Source organism: Podarcis pityusensis (assembly GCF_964106645.2).
Source record: "Podarcis pityusensis genome assembly, chromosome: W".
NCBI classification, from domain to species: domain Eukaryota; kingdom Metazoa; phylum Chordata; class Lepidosauria; order Squamata; family Lacertidae; genus Podarcis; species Podarcis pityusensis.
Window position 1 is genome coordinate 29,097,569 of NC_138045.1, and position 19,298 is coordinate 29,116,866.

General features: G+C 43.5%; 1 protein-coding gene and 2 long non-coding RNA genes across 3 annotated transcripts in view; 2 read left to right on the forward strand and 1 right to left on the reverse strand.

Moving 5' to 3' along the window:
• Positions 1 to 19,298, forward strand: part of LOC308467840 — a 788,853-nt gene that overhangs the window by 410,231 nt on the left and 359,324 nt on the right. The window lies entirely within an intron of this gene.
• Positions 1 to 19,298, forward strand: part of LOC308467833 — a 220,708-nt gene that overhangs the window by 9,380 nt on the left and 192,030 nt on the right. The window lies entirely within an intron of this gene.
• LOC308467649 (transcription initiation factor TFIID subunit 7-like) overlaps positions 14,806 to 19,298 on the reverse strand; it is a gene marked incomplete at its 3' end in the record, with an annotated part of 33,535 nt that continues 29,042 nt past the window's right edge. The window contains exon 7 of the mRNA XM_080989377.1: positions 14,806 to 14,942. Within this exon, the coding sequence (XP_080845503.1) occupies positions 14,806 to 14,942 (137 nt within the window). The remainder of the gene's footprint in view (positions 14,943 to 19,298) is intronic.

Genomic DNA, 19,298 nt, shown 5'->3' on the forward strand with positions numbered 1-19,298 from the left:
AAAAGAGTTAATTCTTGATGAAGTAATACCCCCCTCTCTTACTGTTCTTGATTGGACGTCTTATCCTAAAGAGATATATCAAGATACTGGAAATATTAACTCCCCATGCAGCCTAGCGCAAGAACTAGCTTTAGCCGAGGAACTTCAGGAGGGAAATACCTCTATTACTAAGGAACAGCTGCCCACGGAAGAAATTACACCAACCCATCAAAACCAGATATCTATTTCAAAATACTCTCAAACAGAATTGAGTGACGGCCACCCTTTGGAGTATTCCCTAGCAATAAGTACTGATCTAGCCAACATAAAAAATTATCTAACAATAACAAATGGGCTACTGCTGACGTTAGTAGAAAATTTCACACCTCAATTAAAAGAGATAAAATTAAATGATATGCACCAAGAATATAAAACAGTTGAGCTAGTGGGGACGAACAAACCAGTAATAAATAAGAATCTGCAAAGACATAACTCAAGGGTAAAAGTGAAGAAAAGTAAAAATATCAAAACAACAAGGAAAGCCAAGTACACCTGCAGTAATCGAAGCATACATTGGCAGAAATTGTTCAAACTTCTTCCCTCGGCCCCAAATAAATCGACCACACGGGGCAGCAAAAAGAAGGGAAAAAAGAGAGAAACAAAGATAGTTACACAGCAACCGGCTAAGGAGGACTCGCCAAGGCTGATTCCAGTAGCAAGTGAGAAGGCAGAAGTAACAATTCAGTCCCTGGATAACCAACTATTTAACAAACCTGATGCTGCGGAAGTAGAGGCCTCTACCTATGAAGGCAATAAAACACTTAGCAAATCGAACAGCGAGGAAGAGGAAGCGTTCAGTAGAGATGATACCCCCCTTCAGACCTGGCAAGCCTCCAGTCAGGAAAGAGATTGGAATTTGATCTTAAATCCCCAAAAATTGGTATTCATGAACTTCCCGAAGCCTAAGGGCTTCCTTACAGGGAAACAGCGAATAATGAACTTTGTATCTAGCCTAAATGACATACTGCCAGGAATGGTTAATTTTAATGATATCACCTCGGTGGAATATCTACATTATGATGGTCACTCAGTGAGAGCACTGACCACTTTTAGGGATCAGAACCTGGCCAAGTTTATTTTTAGGTCAAGACTTGCCTTTTTAAAAGCACGGATAACAATACTTAGGCTCTTTGAAAATAAGGCTCCTTTGAGCCCCCTTTTGAAAACTAAGCAGGCAAATCTTAGAAAGGGGAAACAACTCTCAAAATTATGGCCTGACAAACAGAATCCGCAACGCCTTGTGAGCAAAGGTGAGGATCTCTTTACTATGGAAGAAAACATCCTAATTGACCAATTCTGGATGTTCCCACCATTAATACAAACTGACATCTTGGGAAGACTAGACAAGCTAAGAGATAAGCTGGCCGAGAGAGCTCCAGGCAACGAGGTTATTAAGGGAGACCAAAAAAAGACCACAACACGTAACCATCAGATTAAAGCGGAGATTAACTTCCCACCAAGAGAGAATGTGCCACCCTTCAAGGAGAGCACTCCATCACCCCCCCGAAGGAGAAATATCCCTAAGGTGACCCCACCAGACGTATGGGACAAAATGAGATACCTAGATGAAACAGAATTGGGCCAAAATCAGGCCGCAACAGAATATCTACAGAAGGAATTTATGCATAATAAAGATCCGGTGTTCACAAACGTGAGCACTTTGCATCCACCTATTGAAATCATAGAGCGGCTGGATAGCCCGCCATACAAAGACGATAGGCGACCGATACATAAAGCGACAAACCCTAAAAGTACGTTAGGTAATAATTGACAAAGACTCGACTGTGATAAAGCCAATCTTAAATTTTTATCATGGAACATTGCTGGTTGGCTCAACAAGGCGACTGATCAATCATTTGTCAATTTTATTCAAGATCATGATATAGTCTTCTTGCAAGAGACATGGCTAACAGGGGTTTTAGATGTAAATGGTTTTGCCTCATTTTCGCTCGCAGGTTCACCAAGCAACAAAGGGGGACGAGTTAAGGGTGGGCTAGGCATTCTAATATCCACAAGGCTGAGAGCATCTTTCGTCGAGCTGGAGCCTCTGAACAGTGTGGCCATGGCATTATTAATGAAATGCAGATATTGCACACTTCTATTGATTAATATATATGCCCCTCCCCAAAGAGGCAAGCAGCTTACCAAAAATATCTGGCATAGGCTAGAAGCATATGTCGATGAGCTAATGAATCAAACTCCTGCAGCGGCAGTGCTGCTGGCTGGGGACTTAAACGCCAGAATTGGCCAATCAGATGAAGCGTTATATGCTCATTTCCATGACGTACCTCCCATTTCTGAAGAAGCCCATTCTATTCCCCCAAGGCTCTCAAAAGACAAGGGCTGCAACTACGCAGGATTATGCCTTCTACGTTTTTCCAACAATCTGGATCTGACTGTATTAAATGGTCGTGTCGACAGAGAACCCAGTGGGGAATTTACATTTATATCCAACATGGGAGCCTCCACTATCGATTACGTCCTGGTGTCATCTAACCTTTTGAGCAGAGCACGGGAATGTAAAGTGGTGGAGAGGGTTGACAGCGACCATCTACCGCTCTGTTTAATACTGGATGTGAGAAAAGATTTATTTTGCTCTGATAAACTTGTAGCCCCATGTTTCGAAAACATGGAGCTAAGATACTCACGCATTAAATGGTCCAGCAAATTGAGTGATGAAATATCGGAAAGACTTCACTCAGATACTTTTCTTGCTAGAAAGGAGAACCTCGTTAATTCCCCAACTCCTGAGGCTAGATTAGACATGTTCCGGGAACTGATTTCGTCCCTACAACCTTATCTGACCAACAAAAAAACGCCACGGCAATCTCTACACTCTAACAAATCCAAACCTTGGTTTGACCAAGAATGCATGGCTATGAAACGCCTCCTGCCGGATAAGTACAGGAACTATAGATCAGCGAACTTGCCTTCGCTTCCATTAGACTGGTTTGAGTTAAAACGCAGTTATAAAGCTTTGATTAACAAGAAAAAGCTCCAGGCACAAAGGGAGGATTGGCAGTGCCTAGTGGAGGCCTCCCAAAGAAAAGATTCTGCCACGTTTTGGAAAATAATTGCAAAAAACTGGAGAGACTCCCCGATTGAAATTGAATACTCTATACCCGCTGGAGCATGGGAGGCTTATTTCCTCTCATTATATTCATCAAATCAACTGGTCCCAGCTCTGCTTCCTGCTTCAAGTGAATTTGGCAAGGAATGGCCCCCTGTAACCACAGAAGAAATTATTGGCCTTATTCAATCTCTTAAATCAGGGAAAGCCCCGGGTGCTGACAATATCCCACCAGAAATTCTTAAGGCAAATGTTGAATGGTGGGCCCCTGTGCTAGCCGCCTTGTTCACTAGTATAAATCAAGCGGCTATTATCCCCGAGGACTGGGGTTTAGCCATCATCATTCCAATATTCAAGAAAGGAAACAGAACTGAGCCAGCTAACTACAGACCAATCAGTCTATTAAGTATTATTAGCAAACTGTACGCTGCTCATTTATGTAATAAATTAGTGGAGTGGATGGAAAGAGAGCATATTCTATCAGAAGCTCAAGCTGGTTTTAGAGCAAAGCGTTCAACTATAGACCAGGCCCTTATCCTTCAACACCTGGCAGACAAATACTCTAGAAAAGGAGGGTCTTTATATGCAGCTTTTGTGGATTTTAGATCGGCTTTTGATCTAATACCAAGGGATAGACTCTGGGAAAAGCTTGGCGCTACAAACATAGACAAGCGCTTATTACGCCTTATCTGTGGTCTATACGAAAACACCAGGGTGAGGGTAAGATGCGACCGGTCAGGCCATCTAACTAAAGAAATCCAAACGCACTATGGGGTTAAACAAGGATGTGTCCTCGCGCCAATGCTATTTAATTTCTACATCAACTCTTTAGCAGTAAATATGGAGAAAGAAAATGCCCACCCTCCCAAACTGGCAGGTATGCCCCTCCCGGTGCTTCTGTATGCGGACGACGCAGTCCTGCTCTCCTTTTCCTGCGTTGGCTTGAGGAAGCTTTTGAGATCACTTGCTGACTATTGTCAAGCGGAACAACTATCAATAAATTATAGCAAATCTAAAATTAGTTTTGTTCATGATGACGACAGCTCCACCTTTGTCTGCTTCTTTAATTATAATGTCTGGGTTGTTTCTGAGATTATCTATGGCTCTCCTTTCAGCATGGTTTAGATTTTGTTGTAAGCGATGGTGTTTTCTGGTCACATCTGTTTGGATTCTGTGGCGGAAGCAGTCAATGTACAAGTCCAGTGTGGTATTGCGTCCATCAGGAGGGGTCCATGTGGAGTCCCTTTTTGTGTAACACTTTTTCGGAGGTAGTTGGTGGTCAGTGTTCTGTTGGGAGGGTGGTTGTTGTTCTCCAGTGGGTTGAGAGGTGTTGTGTTGTGAAGTTGTTGTTTGTTCTGATTTGTCTTGTTGTTGTGTGTGTTGAAAATACTCCTTCAGGCGTAAACGGCGGAAAAATGCTTCCAAGTCCCCGTAGAACTGAATCATGTGTGGGGATTTGGCAGGGCAGAATGACAGTCCACGTGAAAGGACTGATTCCTCGGCTGGGCTGAGTGCTTGCTGTGAGAGATTGACAATATTGTTGATCTTGTTTTGATTAGTAGCCTGTAGGTTGGAAAGGTTAGAGAGTTTCTTGTTTTTCTGTTTTTTCAGTAGCTCCAGTTGAGAGTGGTAAATGTTTTGTTTTTCCTTTTGGAACTCTTGCCAAGCTTGGTGGTTCCTGATAGAGTTGTCTAATACAAGGAGTTCCTCCTTTATTAGCTTCTGTTTAGAGTAGAGAACGCTGATCAGATGTTTGAGCAGCTTCTTAGAGAAAGTGTTGCATAGTTTTCTTGCATATTCAGTGGGATACGTGGATCGTAGAGGGTTCTTAATTCTAAGATCCTTGGGTATAATGTCCAGGTTCTTGCATTTAGTAAGAAAGAAGATATCAGTCTGTACCTGTGCAAGTTTCTTGGTGAGGTTGATGGACTTCCATTTCATGCGGCTCAATGTGGTGCCTTCCATGGTTCCAGTTACAGATAGGTAGCCGTGTTGGTCTGCCATAGTCAAAATAAAAAAAATCCTTCCAGTAGCACCTTTAAGACCAACTAAGTTAGTTCTTGGTATGAGCTTTCGTGTGCAAGCACACTTCTTCAGATACACTGAAACAGAAGTTGCCAGATCCTTCTATATAGTGAGAAGGTGGGGAGGGGTATTACTCAGAAGGGTGGTGGGAATGGGAGATTGGCAGATAGCTGAGATGAGCCTGCTGACGACTCTTAACGACTGTAATAGGTCTTACAGGAAAAGGCAAGGGGTGAGAAGGTGAGAAATGGCTTAGTCATGTATAATGGGATAAGAATCCAATGTCTTTGTTCAAACCAGGTCTCTCCATGGTTTTAAGTTTGGTAATGAGTTGCAATTCAGCAGCTTCTCTTTCCAGTCTATTTCTGAAATTCCTTTGTAGTAAAACAGCTACTTTGAGATCTTGTATAGAATGTCCTGGGAGATTGAAGTGTTCTCCTACTGGTTTCTCTGTTTTGTGATTCTTGATGTCAGATTTATGTCCATTTATTCTTTGGCGTAAGGTTTGGCCTGTTTGTCCAATATAGAGAGCTGAAGGACACTGTTGGCATTTGATGCCATACACAATGTTAGATGATGAGCAATTGAATAGTCCCGAGATGGTATGTGTGATGTTGTTGGGGCCAGTAATGGTGTTGTCCGGGTGTATGTGGCAGCAAAGTTGGCATCTGGGTTTATTGCAGGCTCTGGTGCCAGTGTCCGTGTTAAGTCTGGTTGTAGTATTATTGTGGGTTAGGAGTTGTTTAAGATTGGGTGGCTGTCTGTAGGCAATGAAAGACCTTTCATTGCCTACAGACAGCCACCCAATCTTAAACAACTCCTAACCCACAATAATACTACAACCAGACTTAACACGGACACTGGCACCAGAGCCTGCAATAAACCCAGATGCCAACTTTGCTGCCACATACACCCGGACAACACCATTACTGGCCCCAACAACATCACACATACCATCTCGGGACTATTCAATTGCTCATCATCTAACATTGTGTATGGCATCAAATGCCAACAGTGTCCTTCAGCTCTCTATATTGGACAAACAGGCCAAACCTTACGCCAAAGAATAAATGGACATAAATCTGACATCAAGAATCACAAAACAGAGAAACCAGTAGGAGAACACTTCAATCTCCCAGGACATTCTATACAAGATCTCAAAGTAGCTGTTTTACTACAAAGGAATTTCAGAAATAGACTGGAAAGAGAAGCTGCTGAATTGCAACTCATTACCAAACTTAAAACCATGGAGAGACCTGGTTTGAACAAAGACATTGGATTCTTATCCCATTATACATGACTAAGCCATTTCTCACCTTCTCACCCCTTGCCTTTTCCTGTAAGACCTATTACAGTCGTTAAGAGTCGTCAGCAGGCTCATCTCAGCTATCTGCCAATCTCCCATTCCCACCACCCTTCTGAGTAATACCCCTCCCCACCTTCTCACTATATAGAAGGATCTGGCAACTTCTGTTTCAGTGTATCTGAAGAAGTGTGCTTGCACACGAAAGCTCATACCAAGAACTAACTTAGTTGGTCTTAAAGGTGCTACTGGAAGGATTTTTTTTATTTTGACTATGGCAGACCAACACGGCTACCTATCTGTAACTGGAACCATGGAAGGCACCACATTGAGCCGCATGAAATGGAAGTCCATCAACCTCACCAAGAAACTTGCACAGGTACAGACTGATATCTTCTTTCTTACTAAATGCAAGAACCTGGACATTATACCCAAGGATCTTAGAATTAAGAACCCTCTACGATCCACGTATCCCACTGAATATGCAAGAAAACTATGCAACACTTTCTCTAAGAAGCTGCTCAAACATCTGATCAGCGTTCTCTACTCTAAACAGAAGCTAATAAAGGAGGAACTCCTTGTATTAGACAACTCTATCAGGAACCACCAAGCTTGGCAAGAGTTCCAAAAGGAAAAACAAAACATTTACCACTCTCAACTGGAGCTACTGAAAAAACAGAAAAACAAGAAACTCTCTAACCTTTCCAACCTACAGGCTACTAATCAAAACAAGATCAACAATATTGTCAATCTCTCACAGCAAGCACTCAGCCCAGCCGAGGAATCAGTCCTTTCACGTGGACTGTCATTCTGCCCTGCCAAATCCCCACACATGATTCAGTTCTACGGGGACTTGGAAGCATTTTTCCGCCGTTTACGCCTGAAGGAGTATTTTCAACACACACAACAACAAGACAAATCAGAACAAACAACAACTTCACAACACAACACCTCTCAACCCACTGGAGAACAACAACCACCCTCCCAACAGAACACTGACCACCAACTACCTCCGAAAAAGTGTTACACAAAAAGGGACTCCACATGGACCCCTCCTGATGGACGCAATACCACACTGGACTTGTACATTGACTGCTTCCGCCACAGAATCCAAACAGATGTGACCAGAAAACACCATCGCTTACAACAAAATCTAAACCATGCTGAAAGGAGAGCCATAGATAATCTCAGAAACAACCCAGACATTATAATTAAAGAAGCAGACAAAGGTGGAGCTGTCGTCATCATGAACAAAACTGACTACATTCAGGAGGCTCACAGACAACTTTCCAGTACCGCCTTTTACACAAAATTGGACTCAGACCCCACACAAGAATACAAGAAAGAACTGAACAAGATTGTTAAGGAGCTACCCCCACACATCCAAGAACAGATCCTCACCAACACACCAACAGAACCTCGACCAGGAACTTTCTATCTTCTACCTAAAATACACAAACCAGGAAATCCAGGACGCCCCATCATTTCAGGTATTGGCACTATTACAGTGGGTGTCTCCGGTTATATGGACTCTGTTCTGAAACCATATGCCATCAGTGCTCCCAGCTATGTACGTGACACCACAGATTTTCTGAGGAAAATACAATCTTTAAATAATCTTCCCAACAATACTATACTAGCTACTATGGATGTGGAATCTCTGTATACCAACATCCCACACAACGATGGTTTACAAGCTATAAGGAACACCATTTCAGATAAAACCACAGCGGACCTTGCCACCAAACTCTGCCAATTTGTCCTTACCCACAACAACTTCAAATTCGGTGATGACCTGTTCCTTCAGATCAGCGGCACAGCAATGGGCACCCGCATGGCCCCACAGTATGCCAACATCTTCATGGCAGATTTAGAACAACGTTTCCTAAACTCCTACCCACTCAAACCTCTCTTGTACCTGCGATACATTGACGATATTTTTATCATCTGGACACATGGTCAACAGACCCTGGACACCTTTCACCAGAAATTTAATGATTTTCACCCCACAATCAACCTTACAATGAATCAATCTATGCAAGAAATACATTTTTTGGACACTACTATAAAAATACAGGATGGGCGCATAGACACCACCTTATACCGTAAACCAACTGACCGACAAACATATCTACATGCCTCTAGCTACCATCCCAAACATACCAAACAGTCCATTGTATATAGCCAGGCACTACGTTACAGCCGCATCTGTTCCAATTCTACAGACAGAGACTCTCACCTAAGAGATCTACAGCAAACCTTTTCAGAACTAAAATACCCAGCAGATGAAGTTAGACAACAGATCAACAGAGCCAGACTTATACCCAGAGAGAACTTGCTGCAAGACAGACCCAAAAAAGAAAATAACAGAACACCTCTAGTCATCACATACAGCTCCCAAGTTAAAACAGTACAACGCATCATCAGAGATGTACAACCTCTCCTGGACAATGACAGTTCTCTTTCTCAAGCTCTGGGAGGAAGACCTTTCATTGCCTACAGACAGCCACCCAATCTTAAACAACTCCTAACCCACAATAATACTACAACCAGACTTAACACGGACACTGGCACCAGAGCCTGCAATAAACCCAAATGCCAACTTTGCTGCCACATACACCCGGACAACACCATTACTGGCCCCAACAACATCACACATACCATCTCGGGACTATTCAATTGCTCATCATCTAACATTGTGTATGGCATCAAATGCCAACAGTGTCCTTCAGCTCTCTATATTGGACAAACAGGCCAAACCTTACGCCAAAGAATAAATGGACATAAATCTGACATCAAGAATCACAAAACAGAGAAACCAGTAGGAGAACACTTCAATCTCCCAGGACATTCTATACAAGATCTCAAAGTAGCTGTTTTACTACAAAGGAATTTCAGAAATAGACTGGAAAGAGAAGCTGCTGAATTGCAACTCATTACCAAACTTAAAACCATGGAGAGACCTGGTTTGAACAAAGACATTGGATTCTTATCCCATTATACATGACTAAGCCATTTCTCACCTTCTCACCCCTTGCCTTTTCCTGTAAGACCTATTACAGTCGTTAAGAGTCGTCAGCAGGCTCATCTCAGCTATCTGCCAATCTCCCATTCCCACCACCCTTCTGAGTAATACCCCTCCCCACCTTCTCACTATATAGAAGGATCTGGCAACTTCTGTTTCAGTGTATCTGAAGAAGTGTGCTTGCACACGAAAGCTCATACCAAGAACTAACTTAGTTGGTCTTAAAGGTGCTACTGGAAGGATTTTTTTTATTTTAAAATTATGGTGTTTTCAAAAAAAAGAAGGAAACACAAATGGAGAATTAATGGACATCCTATTGACCAGGTAGCAACTTTCAAATATCTGGGAATAACTTTTCAGGAAAGGGTCTCGTGGCACCAACAGATGAAAAACGCCATTGCCAATGCAGGAAGGGCCAATAAAGCCCTTACAAGATTTTTTCACGGGAAAGGGGGTAAATACGTTCCGGCGGCCTCCCAGGTTTTTGCTGCAAAAATACTCCCACAACTCACTTATGGATCCCAGGTTTGCAGTTTTAAAAATTTTGCGCCTATGGAGGCATTTCAAACAAAATTCTATCGGTGTTTATTGGGGATCCCCCCCTGTGTATCTAATATAGCTGTCCGCTTAGAAGTTGGACAACCACCCGTTAACGTGCGGTTGTGGATTCTAAAGATACACTACTGGTTAAAACTTATTTTTTTCCCGGCCGGTTTGGCTCCTTTAACACTCTTAGACACCTTTCATTCTACCTGGAAAGCTTCCCTGTTTGAAAAGATAAGAAGCTTGGGATTCTCCCCGCAGATCTTGATAGCGGCAGGATATGAGAGAGCCAGAAGTCAAGTGCTCCAACGCATTAGGGACATAGAGCTGCAATGTCATATGGGCAAAATGGATAAATATGCCACAATTAGAGACTTTGGAAGAGGGTTCTCACCCGCAAATTATCTGGCTGATTTACAAATACCTAAGTACAGACACTCCTTTACCCTGGCCAGATTTAACGTTCTGCCCTCTGCCCTGCTGCTAGGCAGATATGAGGGCAAACCATATGAGTCACGTGTTTGCCCATGTGGCTCATCGGAAGTGGAAACAAGTCTGCATGTATTGCTGCACTGTAGTTACTACGAGGATCTACGCCTGACCTTTATTGCCCCAGTTCTACAAAAGCTTAAAAATGTACCAGAACCCCAACGTATGAGAGCCTTGGTAGAAGATAAGGTTCCTGAAATTACGATCAATGTTGCTAAATTCTGTGTAGCCGCTATTAGGCGCAGGAAACAAGAGCTTTCCAATGTCAATATGCAGGCGAAGGCAAATACTTAATTTTATTTATGCTGTCTAATTTCAAATTGCTGTTATGGCCTAATCTGTATTGAAATTGTCCTTTGTTTTTTCCGGTGTTATGCTTCGCTGACTAGCTGTACGAGTTAACCTGGTCTGTGACCGTTTAATAAAATTTGAATGTTTGAATCCTGTTAGAATGGGAAACAAAGGATGAGAAGGTAAAATCGGTCATGATCAAATGGGCACAAGATATAGGACATAACATACAATTTGAGGATTGGGAAAAACTGTGGAAAACAGATTTAAAATTTACAGACTGTTCTTTTTTGAAAGAAAACTATATGAAAATGATGTATAGATGGTATATAACACCAGTACAAATAGCAAAAATGTACAAAACCGGGTCAAACATATGTTGAAAATGTAAAGAAAAGGAGGGGACTTTTTATCGTATGTGGTGGGAATGCAGAGAAATTAAAAAATTTTGGGAAATGATATATAATGAATTGAAGAAAATGTTTAAAATGACATTTGTAAAAAAACCAGAAGCATTTTTGTTAGGGATTGTAGGACAAGACCTGCCAAGGAAAACAAAGAATTTATTTATGTATGCTAAAACAGCGGCAAGAGTCTTGATAGCACAAGGGTGGAAGAATGAGGAAACCCCGATAAAAGAACAGTGGCAAGAGAAATTGATGAACTATGCAGAACTGGCTAAGTTGACATACAAACTGCGAGATAAGGACAACTGTGACTTCAAAGAAAAATGGGAACTTTCTACAAATTACTTTAAAAAGACAACAGAATGAACTGGACTCCTTGGCAGGTTTTGAATAAACATACACACATTTATTGACTGTTAACACAGTACACAGATAATATAAGGATTTATACAATTTTACAGTATGCAGAGAACAGTATGTGGTGAGAAATCAGAGAGAGGAGCTGAGGGAAGTCTCGGGGGGGGTGATGGGGAGGTTGGGGGGAAAGGGGGGGATAACGAATATGACATGTTTTGATATTTTGTTATGTTGAAATTGTTAATAAAAAAACCTTTACCCCCCCCCCCAAAGGCAGGCAGGCAGGCTCTGGAGCTTTTCGGTTGGCATCACAGCTGTACTGCTTGGTGTGTCAAAGCCGGACTCACTTTTCCATAAGGGATTCTAGCTGCTCTTGAAGAGAGGCCAGTTGAAGAGAAACAGAATGCAGAGAGACAAAATATGGTTAAGAGCTCTTAAGCCACACTACAAAGCACTTGCGGACAGTTCAGCTACTGGCAAGCATTTCACACTGTATCTTATCAGAGAGCACAGCATAATTTTTCTCAAATGACGAAAAGCTTTTCAAGTTCACAGTTGGGTAAATATGGTTTATTATCACATGGGGGAAAGACTTTAGCATTGCTTGTGGATTTACGATGCAGCTTGTTTAACTGTACTGCCCTTTCCCCATTTGTCAGGCTTACAGACCACCTTACCTGCTGCTTCTCTCGCTCTTCCTGCTGTTTGAATTCATCCAGCACAGCTTGGAGGCGGGTCTAGAAAATAAGATGGACAGTAAATGTGGCTATTGCTGCTGTGATTTTCCAACAAAAGAACACAACACATATAGGTTTTCTTTTGCGGGGGGGGGGGCGGTTCATGCGCACAGCTGGGTCTTCAGCCTGCACTGACCTCCCACACAGACCAACCACAAAGAAAGGCAACTGCGGCAAAATCACAGGCTGTGCTGCTGCATAACCCAAGGGTGTGGATTTTCTCAAGCCACAGGTTACGATGAAAACAGCACAGGGCTGTATTACTCTCCGTAAAAATTGGTTACCTATTCAGGTTCTTTCTCAAATTATTGTCTAGGAAGTGAACCCTGATATACTAGGATTATCTACCTGCTCCCCAAGACAAATCTGCTTTCCATGAGGTATGTTTGCTGATCATCCTGTGTTCCTTTAGCCATGGATCTCCATGTTGATGGACTACAACGTCCATCATCCCCAACAATTACTTAAGTGGAGATTATGGGAACTGTAGTCAAACAATACCTGGAGACTCAAGGCTGAAGAAGACAGTTCAGTACTGTCTACTGCCGGGGTGCGTAAATATCACGCCAGGGGGTCAAATGTCACCCTCCAGGCTGCTCTATTTGGCCCATGGGAATCTCCCCAAGTCACACCCCTAAGGAGCCCTACTTCACAAGCTCCCTTGCATGCTATTGTCTGGCTGGAATGCGTCCTTGAACACTGCTACTGCCTCCTAGCTGCTAGAAAGGAAGACAGAGAGTGACGGATGTATACTGCACAAAAGTATGGTAAATCTGACATTTATTGTGCACAGAAGCCCCAGAAGGCTGCCCATCTGGGAATGTGACACTTGGTCTGAAAAGATTGCCCATCCCTGGTCTACCCTGACTGGCAGTGGTTCCCCATAGTCTCAGGCAGAAGTCTTTCTCACCAACTGCAACCTAATTTATTTTTTAACTGGATATTCAGGGAACAAGCCTGAGACTTTCTGAAAATCATATACTCTACCACCATAGGGACTGCTGTCTCTGCTGAACGAGATGCCTACTGGCTATAAACACCTGCCAAACTCAGCTGAGCTGAGCAGACTTCTATTAGACTTTCTCTAGGTTCTAGAGAAGGGGTGGTGATGCTGGATTCACCTTGAGGGCCAGGTTCTCTACTTTCATGATGAGATCTTCTTGGCACTTTCTGTGCTCCTGGGTCTCCTGCAACTTGCCTTTCAGGTTGTTGATCTGCTTCTGGATTCCCATGGTTGGAAGACAGAGCAGATAACTTAGCACTTCTAGAAACAAGTCAAACAATCCTCTTCACATTCTGGCACAAGCCGAGTAAGGTCCTGATTCAAGTTGACCACCCCATCTACTGTACAGCCTCCCCTCCCTGGGGGTCATACCTATCTGGTTGGACCCTTCATTTTCTTGCTGTTGCCCATCTGATTCATTCAGCTTGCACTGCAGTCTCCTCGCTAAGTCTTCTTTTGTGTCCATGATGTTCAGGTCATCCCTCGCCTCCTCATCACTGCTGGTACTGCTAGCATCCTTAAACATCTCCCGGAGCTCAGCATGTTCTATCGCTTTGAAGCAACAAGGAAAAAGGGAAGAGTATAGTTTACAATATGCACAGTAAAAATTATCCTAGAAAAGTGCTGCTAACCTTTTGGTTAACATAGTAACAAATAGCCTCCTTGACGCTGTTTTAATTTAAAGACCTCCAGCTTCCTTGCCAGGCCAGGTGAAATTCCTCTCTACCCCACTGGGTAAGAAAACTGTACCCAAAAGCATCTGTCAATATATTTTGTACTTAGCCATCCGCATGAAAGCATCTAGAAATGTAAGCATCAGCAAGTTGGAATATGAATACAGGCCACTACCATATACTAGGTCAGATTATTTGCTCATTTAGCTCAGGACTGTCCACTTTGAAAGGCAGTGTCTCTCTAGGAACTCAAGCAGAAGGGGGTCTTTCTCATCACTTGGTTCCCGATCATTTTAACTGGAGATTATTATGATTATTTATTGAATTTATATACTAACACGGGTGGTGCTGTGGTCTAAACCACTGAGCCTAGGGCTTGCCGATCATAAGGTCGGCAGTTCAAATCCCTGCAACGGGGTGAGCTCCCATTTCTCGGTCCCAGCTCCTGCCAACCTAGAAGTTCAAAAGCACGTCAAAGTGCAAGTAGATAAATAGGTACCGCTCCGGCGGGAAGGTAAATGGTGTTTCCGTGCGCTGCTCTGGTTTCGCCAGAAGCAGCTTAGTCATGCTGGCCACATGACCCGGAAAAACTGTCTGTGGGCAAACATCAGCTCCCTCGGCCAGTAAAGCGAGATGAGCGCCGCGACCCCAGAGTCGTTCGTGACTGGACTTAACTGTCAGGGGTCCTTTACCTTTACCTATATCCAGGGGTCTCAGGGCTTTTCACAGAATAAAACCAAGATATAAAACCACAAAATTCCTAATAAGATACCAGGGACTGAACCTTCAAACTCTGGCATACAAGATAAGATGATCTACAGCTCTTCCTTTAAGTTAGGGAGCTACTGAAGTTTGACAATGCCTGCAGAACCATGGCTTAGTTTGTGTCCAGACATCCCAGGAGAAGAAATATCCAAGCTTGTGAGTGAACCATGGTTGTCAGGGTCTTTTGTTTCATCTTCGGCAATGACCTCCCAGCCTCAGAACAGGTACAGAAGAGTCAAGGAAAACCCAGTTCAATAGGGAGGCATCCTCTAGAAAAATGGAATCTGCGCTGGAAAATTGATGCTACAGCAATATTCTTTAGATGATTAGAAAACACTATTGGTGTTTTGCAACTTTAACCTGTTGCAGGATCTTAGCCAGACCCAGTTGAATATAGAAGAGCATATGAAGACTTCCAGAAGCAATCAGTTGCAGGCAGGAAGGATGAAGCAGGAACAAGATGCTGCTACCAGTAACTTGGTTACATAGAGGTGTTAATTATTTACAGCAGACTCTACAAGTTACTATATACAAGATGCAGACACAGATCTTAAACTCTCTCTTTGAACAAACTCCAAACGACTCTCAGACCACCACAGACCAACCAACCATCCAGCAAGGAAGGTCAAGAGTCATCATGCCTATGTGGAGACCTCGACCAATAGCAGAGTTGTATCCAAGGCCCCATATCTCTAGGCAAAATAACTCCCTCTGCTCGGTCTTCTTGGCCTTTGGCCAACTCTTAATTGCCTCTGTGAGAAGCTGCATGTGGGCAAAATCCCAACACCCCCTCACAGCTCACACAGTGCAATTAACTTCTGAGCACATACAGAGTATTTTAATCAACTTTGTTCTGCAAACCAAAGTCTTCACACATTTGCTTGCTTTTTACAAATGACAATGGTTTAGTCAATATGTCAGCGACATTCTGGGCACTCTGAACATATTCACATGCAATGACATTTTTCTGTACATGACACATAACATTTTGGTATTTTACTGCTACATGTTTGGACTTAGACTTAAACTGTTCAGTTTTACTAAGCGTTATACAAGCTTGATTGTCCACATACACTTGAATTGGAGAATTGCATTGTATGCCCAGATCTGTCAGTAACTGCTTGTAATACACTAGCTCATTGCAGAGCTAAGTGCAGCATATTCAGCTTCATTGGATGATACACTGACTATACTTTGTTTTCTGGACTTCCATCCAATTAGTGATCCACCAAACAAAATCACTAGCCCAGTCACTGAGTAGCACTTTAGCATTTCATCACCTGCTGAGCTCAATTTTAGAACACTATCAGCAGTTTGCTTCAGGTACCTCAGAACACGTTTTACTGCTTTCCAGGCACTTTCAGTGGATTTAGACACTTACCTACTCAATATCTCTACTGCGTAGCTGATATCAGGCCTACTCCACTGTGATATGTACAGCAGACTCCCAATAGCTGATTGATATAAATCAGGTTGCTCAAACACCAAACTTTCATCAGCTTGCAAAGTTTTAACAAAACCTAGTTCCATGGGAGTATTTGCCCCTTTGCAGTCCTGCATTCCGTATGCTGCTAGCAGTTGTTTAGTTTACTTTTCCTGGCTAAGCAACAAACTGCCATCAACCGCCCAGCACACTTCCAAACCAAGATAGCTTCGCACACAACCAAGGTCTTTTACTTTAAATCTTTTGGCTAACTTCATGGAAAACACTTTGATTTGCTTATCAGCCTTAGCAATATGGAGCAAATGTCTACAAAGACTACACAGAACTCTTATAGAATCATAGAATCATAGAGTTGGAAGAGACCACAAGGGCCATCGAGTCCAACCCCCCACCAAGCAGGAAACACCATCAGAGCACTCCTGACATATGGTTGTCAAGCCTCTGCTTAAATACCTCCAAAGAAGGAGACTCCACCACACTCCTTGGCAGCAAATTCCACTGTCGAACAGCTCTTACTGTCAGGAAGTTCTTCCTAATGTTTAGGTGGAATCTTCTTTCTTGTAGTTTGGATCCATTGCTCCATGTCCGCTTCTCTGGAGCAGCAAAAAACAACCTTTCTCCCTCCTCTATGTGACATCCTTTTATATAGTTGAACATGGCTATCATAACACCCCTTAACCTCCTCTTCTCCAGGCTAAACATGCCCAGCTCCCTTAGCCGTTCCTCATAAGGCATCGTTTCCAGGCCTTTGACCATTTTGGTTGCACTCCTCTGGACCCGTTCCAGTTTGTCAGTGTCCTTCTTGAACTGTGGTGCCCAGAACTGGACACAGTACTCCAGGTGAGGTCTGACCAGAGCAGAATACAGTGGCACTATTACTTCCCTTGATCTAGATGCTATACTCCTATTGATGCAGCCCAGAATTGCATTGGCTTTTTTAGCTGCTGCGTCACACTGTTGGCTCATGTCAAGTTTGTGGTCAACCAAGACTCCTAGATCCTTTTCACATGTACTGCTCTCAAGCCAGGTGTCACCCATCTTGTATTTGTGCCTCTCATTTTTTTGGCTCAAGTGCAATACTTTACATTTCTCCCTGTTAAAATTCATCTTGTTTTGGCCCAGTTCTCTAATCTGTCAAGGTCGTTTTGAAGTGTGATCCTGTCCTCTGGGGTGTTAGCCACCCCTCCCAGTTTGGTGTCATCTGCAAATTTGATCAGGATGCCCTTGAGTCCATCATCCAAGTTGTTGATAAAGATGTTGAATAAGACCGGGCCCAAGACAGAACCCTGTGGCACCCCACTAGTCACTCTTCTCCAGGATGAAGAGGAACCATTGATGAGCACCCTTTGGGTTCAGTCAGTCAGCCAGTTACAAATCCACTGAGTGGTAGCATAGTCAAGACCGCATTTTACCAGCTTCTTTACAAGAATATCATGGGGCACCTTGTCAAATGCCTTGCTGAAATCAAGGTAGGCTACATCCACTGCATTCCCTTCATCTACCAGGCTTGTAATTCTGTCAAAAAACGAGATCAGGTTAGTCTGACATGACTTATTTTTCAGAAATCCATGCTGACTATTGGTGATCACAGCATTCCTTTCTAGGTGCTCACAGACTGTTTGCTTAATGATCTGCTCCAGAATCTTCACTGGTATTGATGTCAGACTGACTGGGCGGTAATTATTTGGGTCCTCTCTGTCGGGGTATATTGATTTATTGCTCTGATAAGCGTCCAGCACGCTTCCCATCGCAGCTCTGGCCGGCATTCCAAAGACCACATTCCGATGCTTCTGAGCAAAGCATAGCAGAGATCGACAGCGGTAAGAGAAAGACCGCAAAAACTCCAGTGCATTCTTCAGTGTGCTTAAATAAGGTCCACTCAGGATCTTAGCAGCTAAAAGCAGTTTTATTTACAGCAGACTATCCATTATCTATCACAGCGAACAGCATCGTGAAAACACGTCCTCTCTCCTCAAAAGCGAAAGTAGAGAGAAAGAACAAAGGCTTGGGGCTCTCGGAAATGACAAAGAATTCCCCCCCCCTCCTCTCAACAGTAGGCAGGGCGTACACTCTGAGCTGTTTAACCCTGTAAGCTCAGGTTCTCCTCACACCCCCTCTCGCCCTGCGCTACTGTGGGGAAAGTAAGTACAGAACTTACCCCCAACTCCAAACCACCACAAAACTCCCCATGACGCTGGAAGCTTAAAGGTTTGGTAAATCCATCGGCCAGGTTACTGTGACTGGCACAGTACTTCAGTCGTATCAAACCTGACTGAACACTCTGACACACATTTTGGAAACGTATGTCCAGATGCTTGGTTCTGGCCTTAAATTGCGCAGATTCAGCCAATTTCAAACAGGGTTGATTGTCTTCCCAAACCGTGATGGGCAAGCTACAATCCCCATAGATCTCTCGCACCAAGCATCTATAGAACTCTAGTTCCCGGCACAAATCTGACAGTGCACTGAATTCAGCCTCAGTAGAAGACAGCGCAATGAGACTTTGCTTCCGGGACTTCCACCCAACTAGTGATTTCCCAAACTTTACCACCAACCCAGACACAGACTTGCGTTCCTGCGAATTCGCCCAGTCACTGTCCACATAGCATGTGAGCTTCGCCTCACCTTCAGCTGGCAGCTTAAGACAGAAGTCTTTGGTATGCTGCAGGTAGCGCAGTACCCGCTTGATACCGTGCCAAGCACTCACACTGGGCTTTGACGCTTCCCTACTTAGCAGGTTGGTAGCAAAGGCAATGTCTGGTCTGCTCCATTGGGACAGATACAACAGACTACCTAGAGCTGACTGAAAGAGCTCAGCATTCTCAAACTCAGCACTTTCTGCTTGCTGGCTATCTTTCACGAAGTTCGTCTCCATGGGTGTCCGAACTCCTGCACAATCGGACATTCTGAACTTCTCAAGCAACTGCTCAATCCTGCCTTTCTGACTGAGCAAGAAGCTACCATCCTCAGCTCTCGCTATCTGGACGCCCAGGTAGATCTTTACTGCACCCAGGTTCTTGAGCTGAAACCGTTTCCCAAGCTCTTTGGCAAACTTCTGCACCTGTTTGTCTGCCTTTCCAACATGGATGATGTCATCAACGTAAAATAACACCAGTTCCTGTGAGT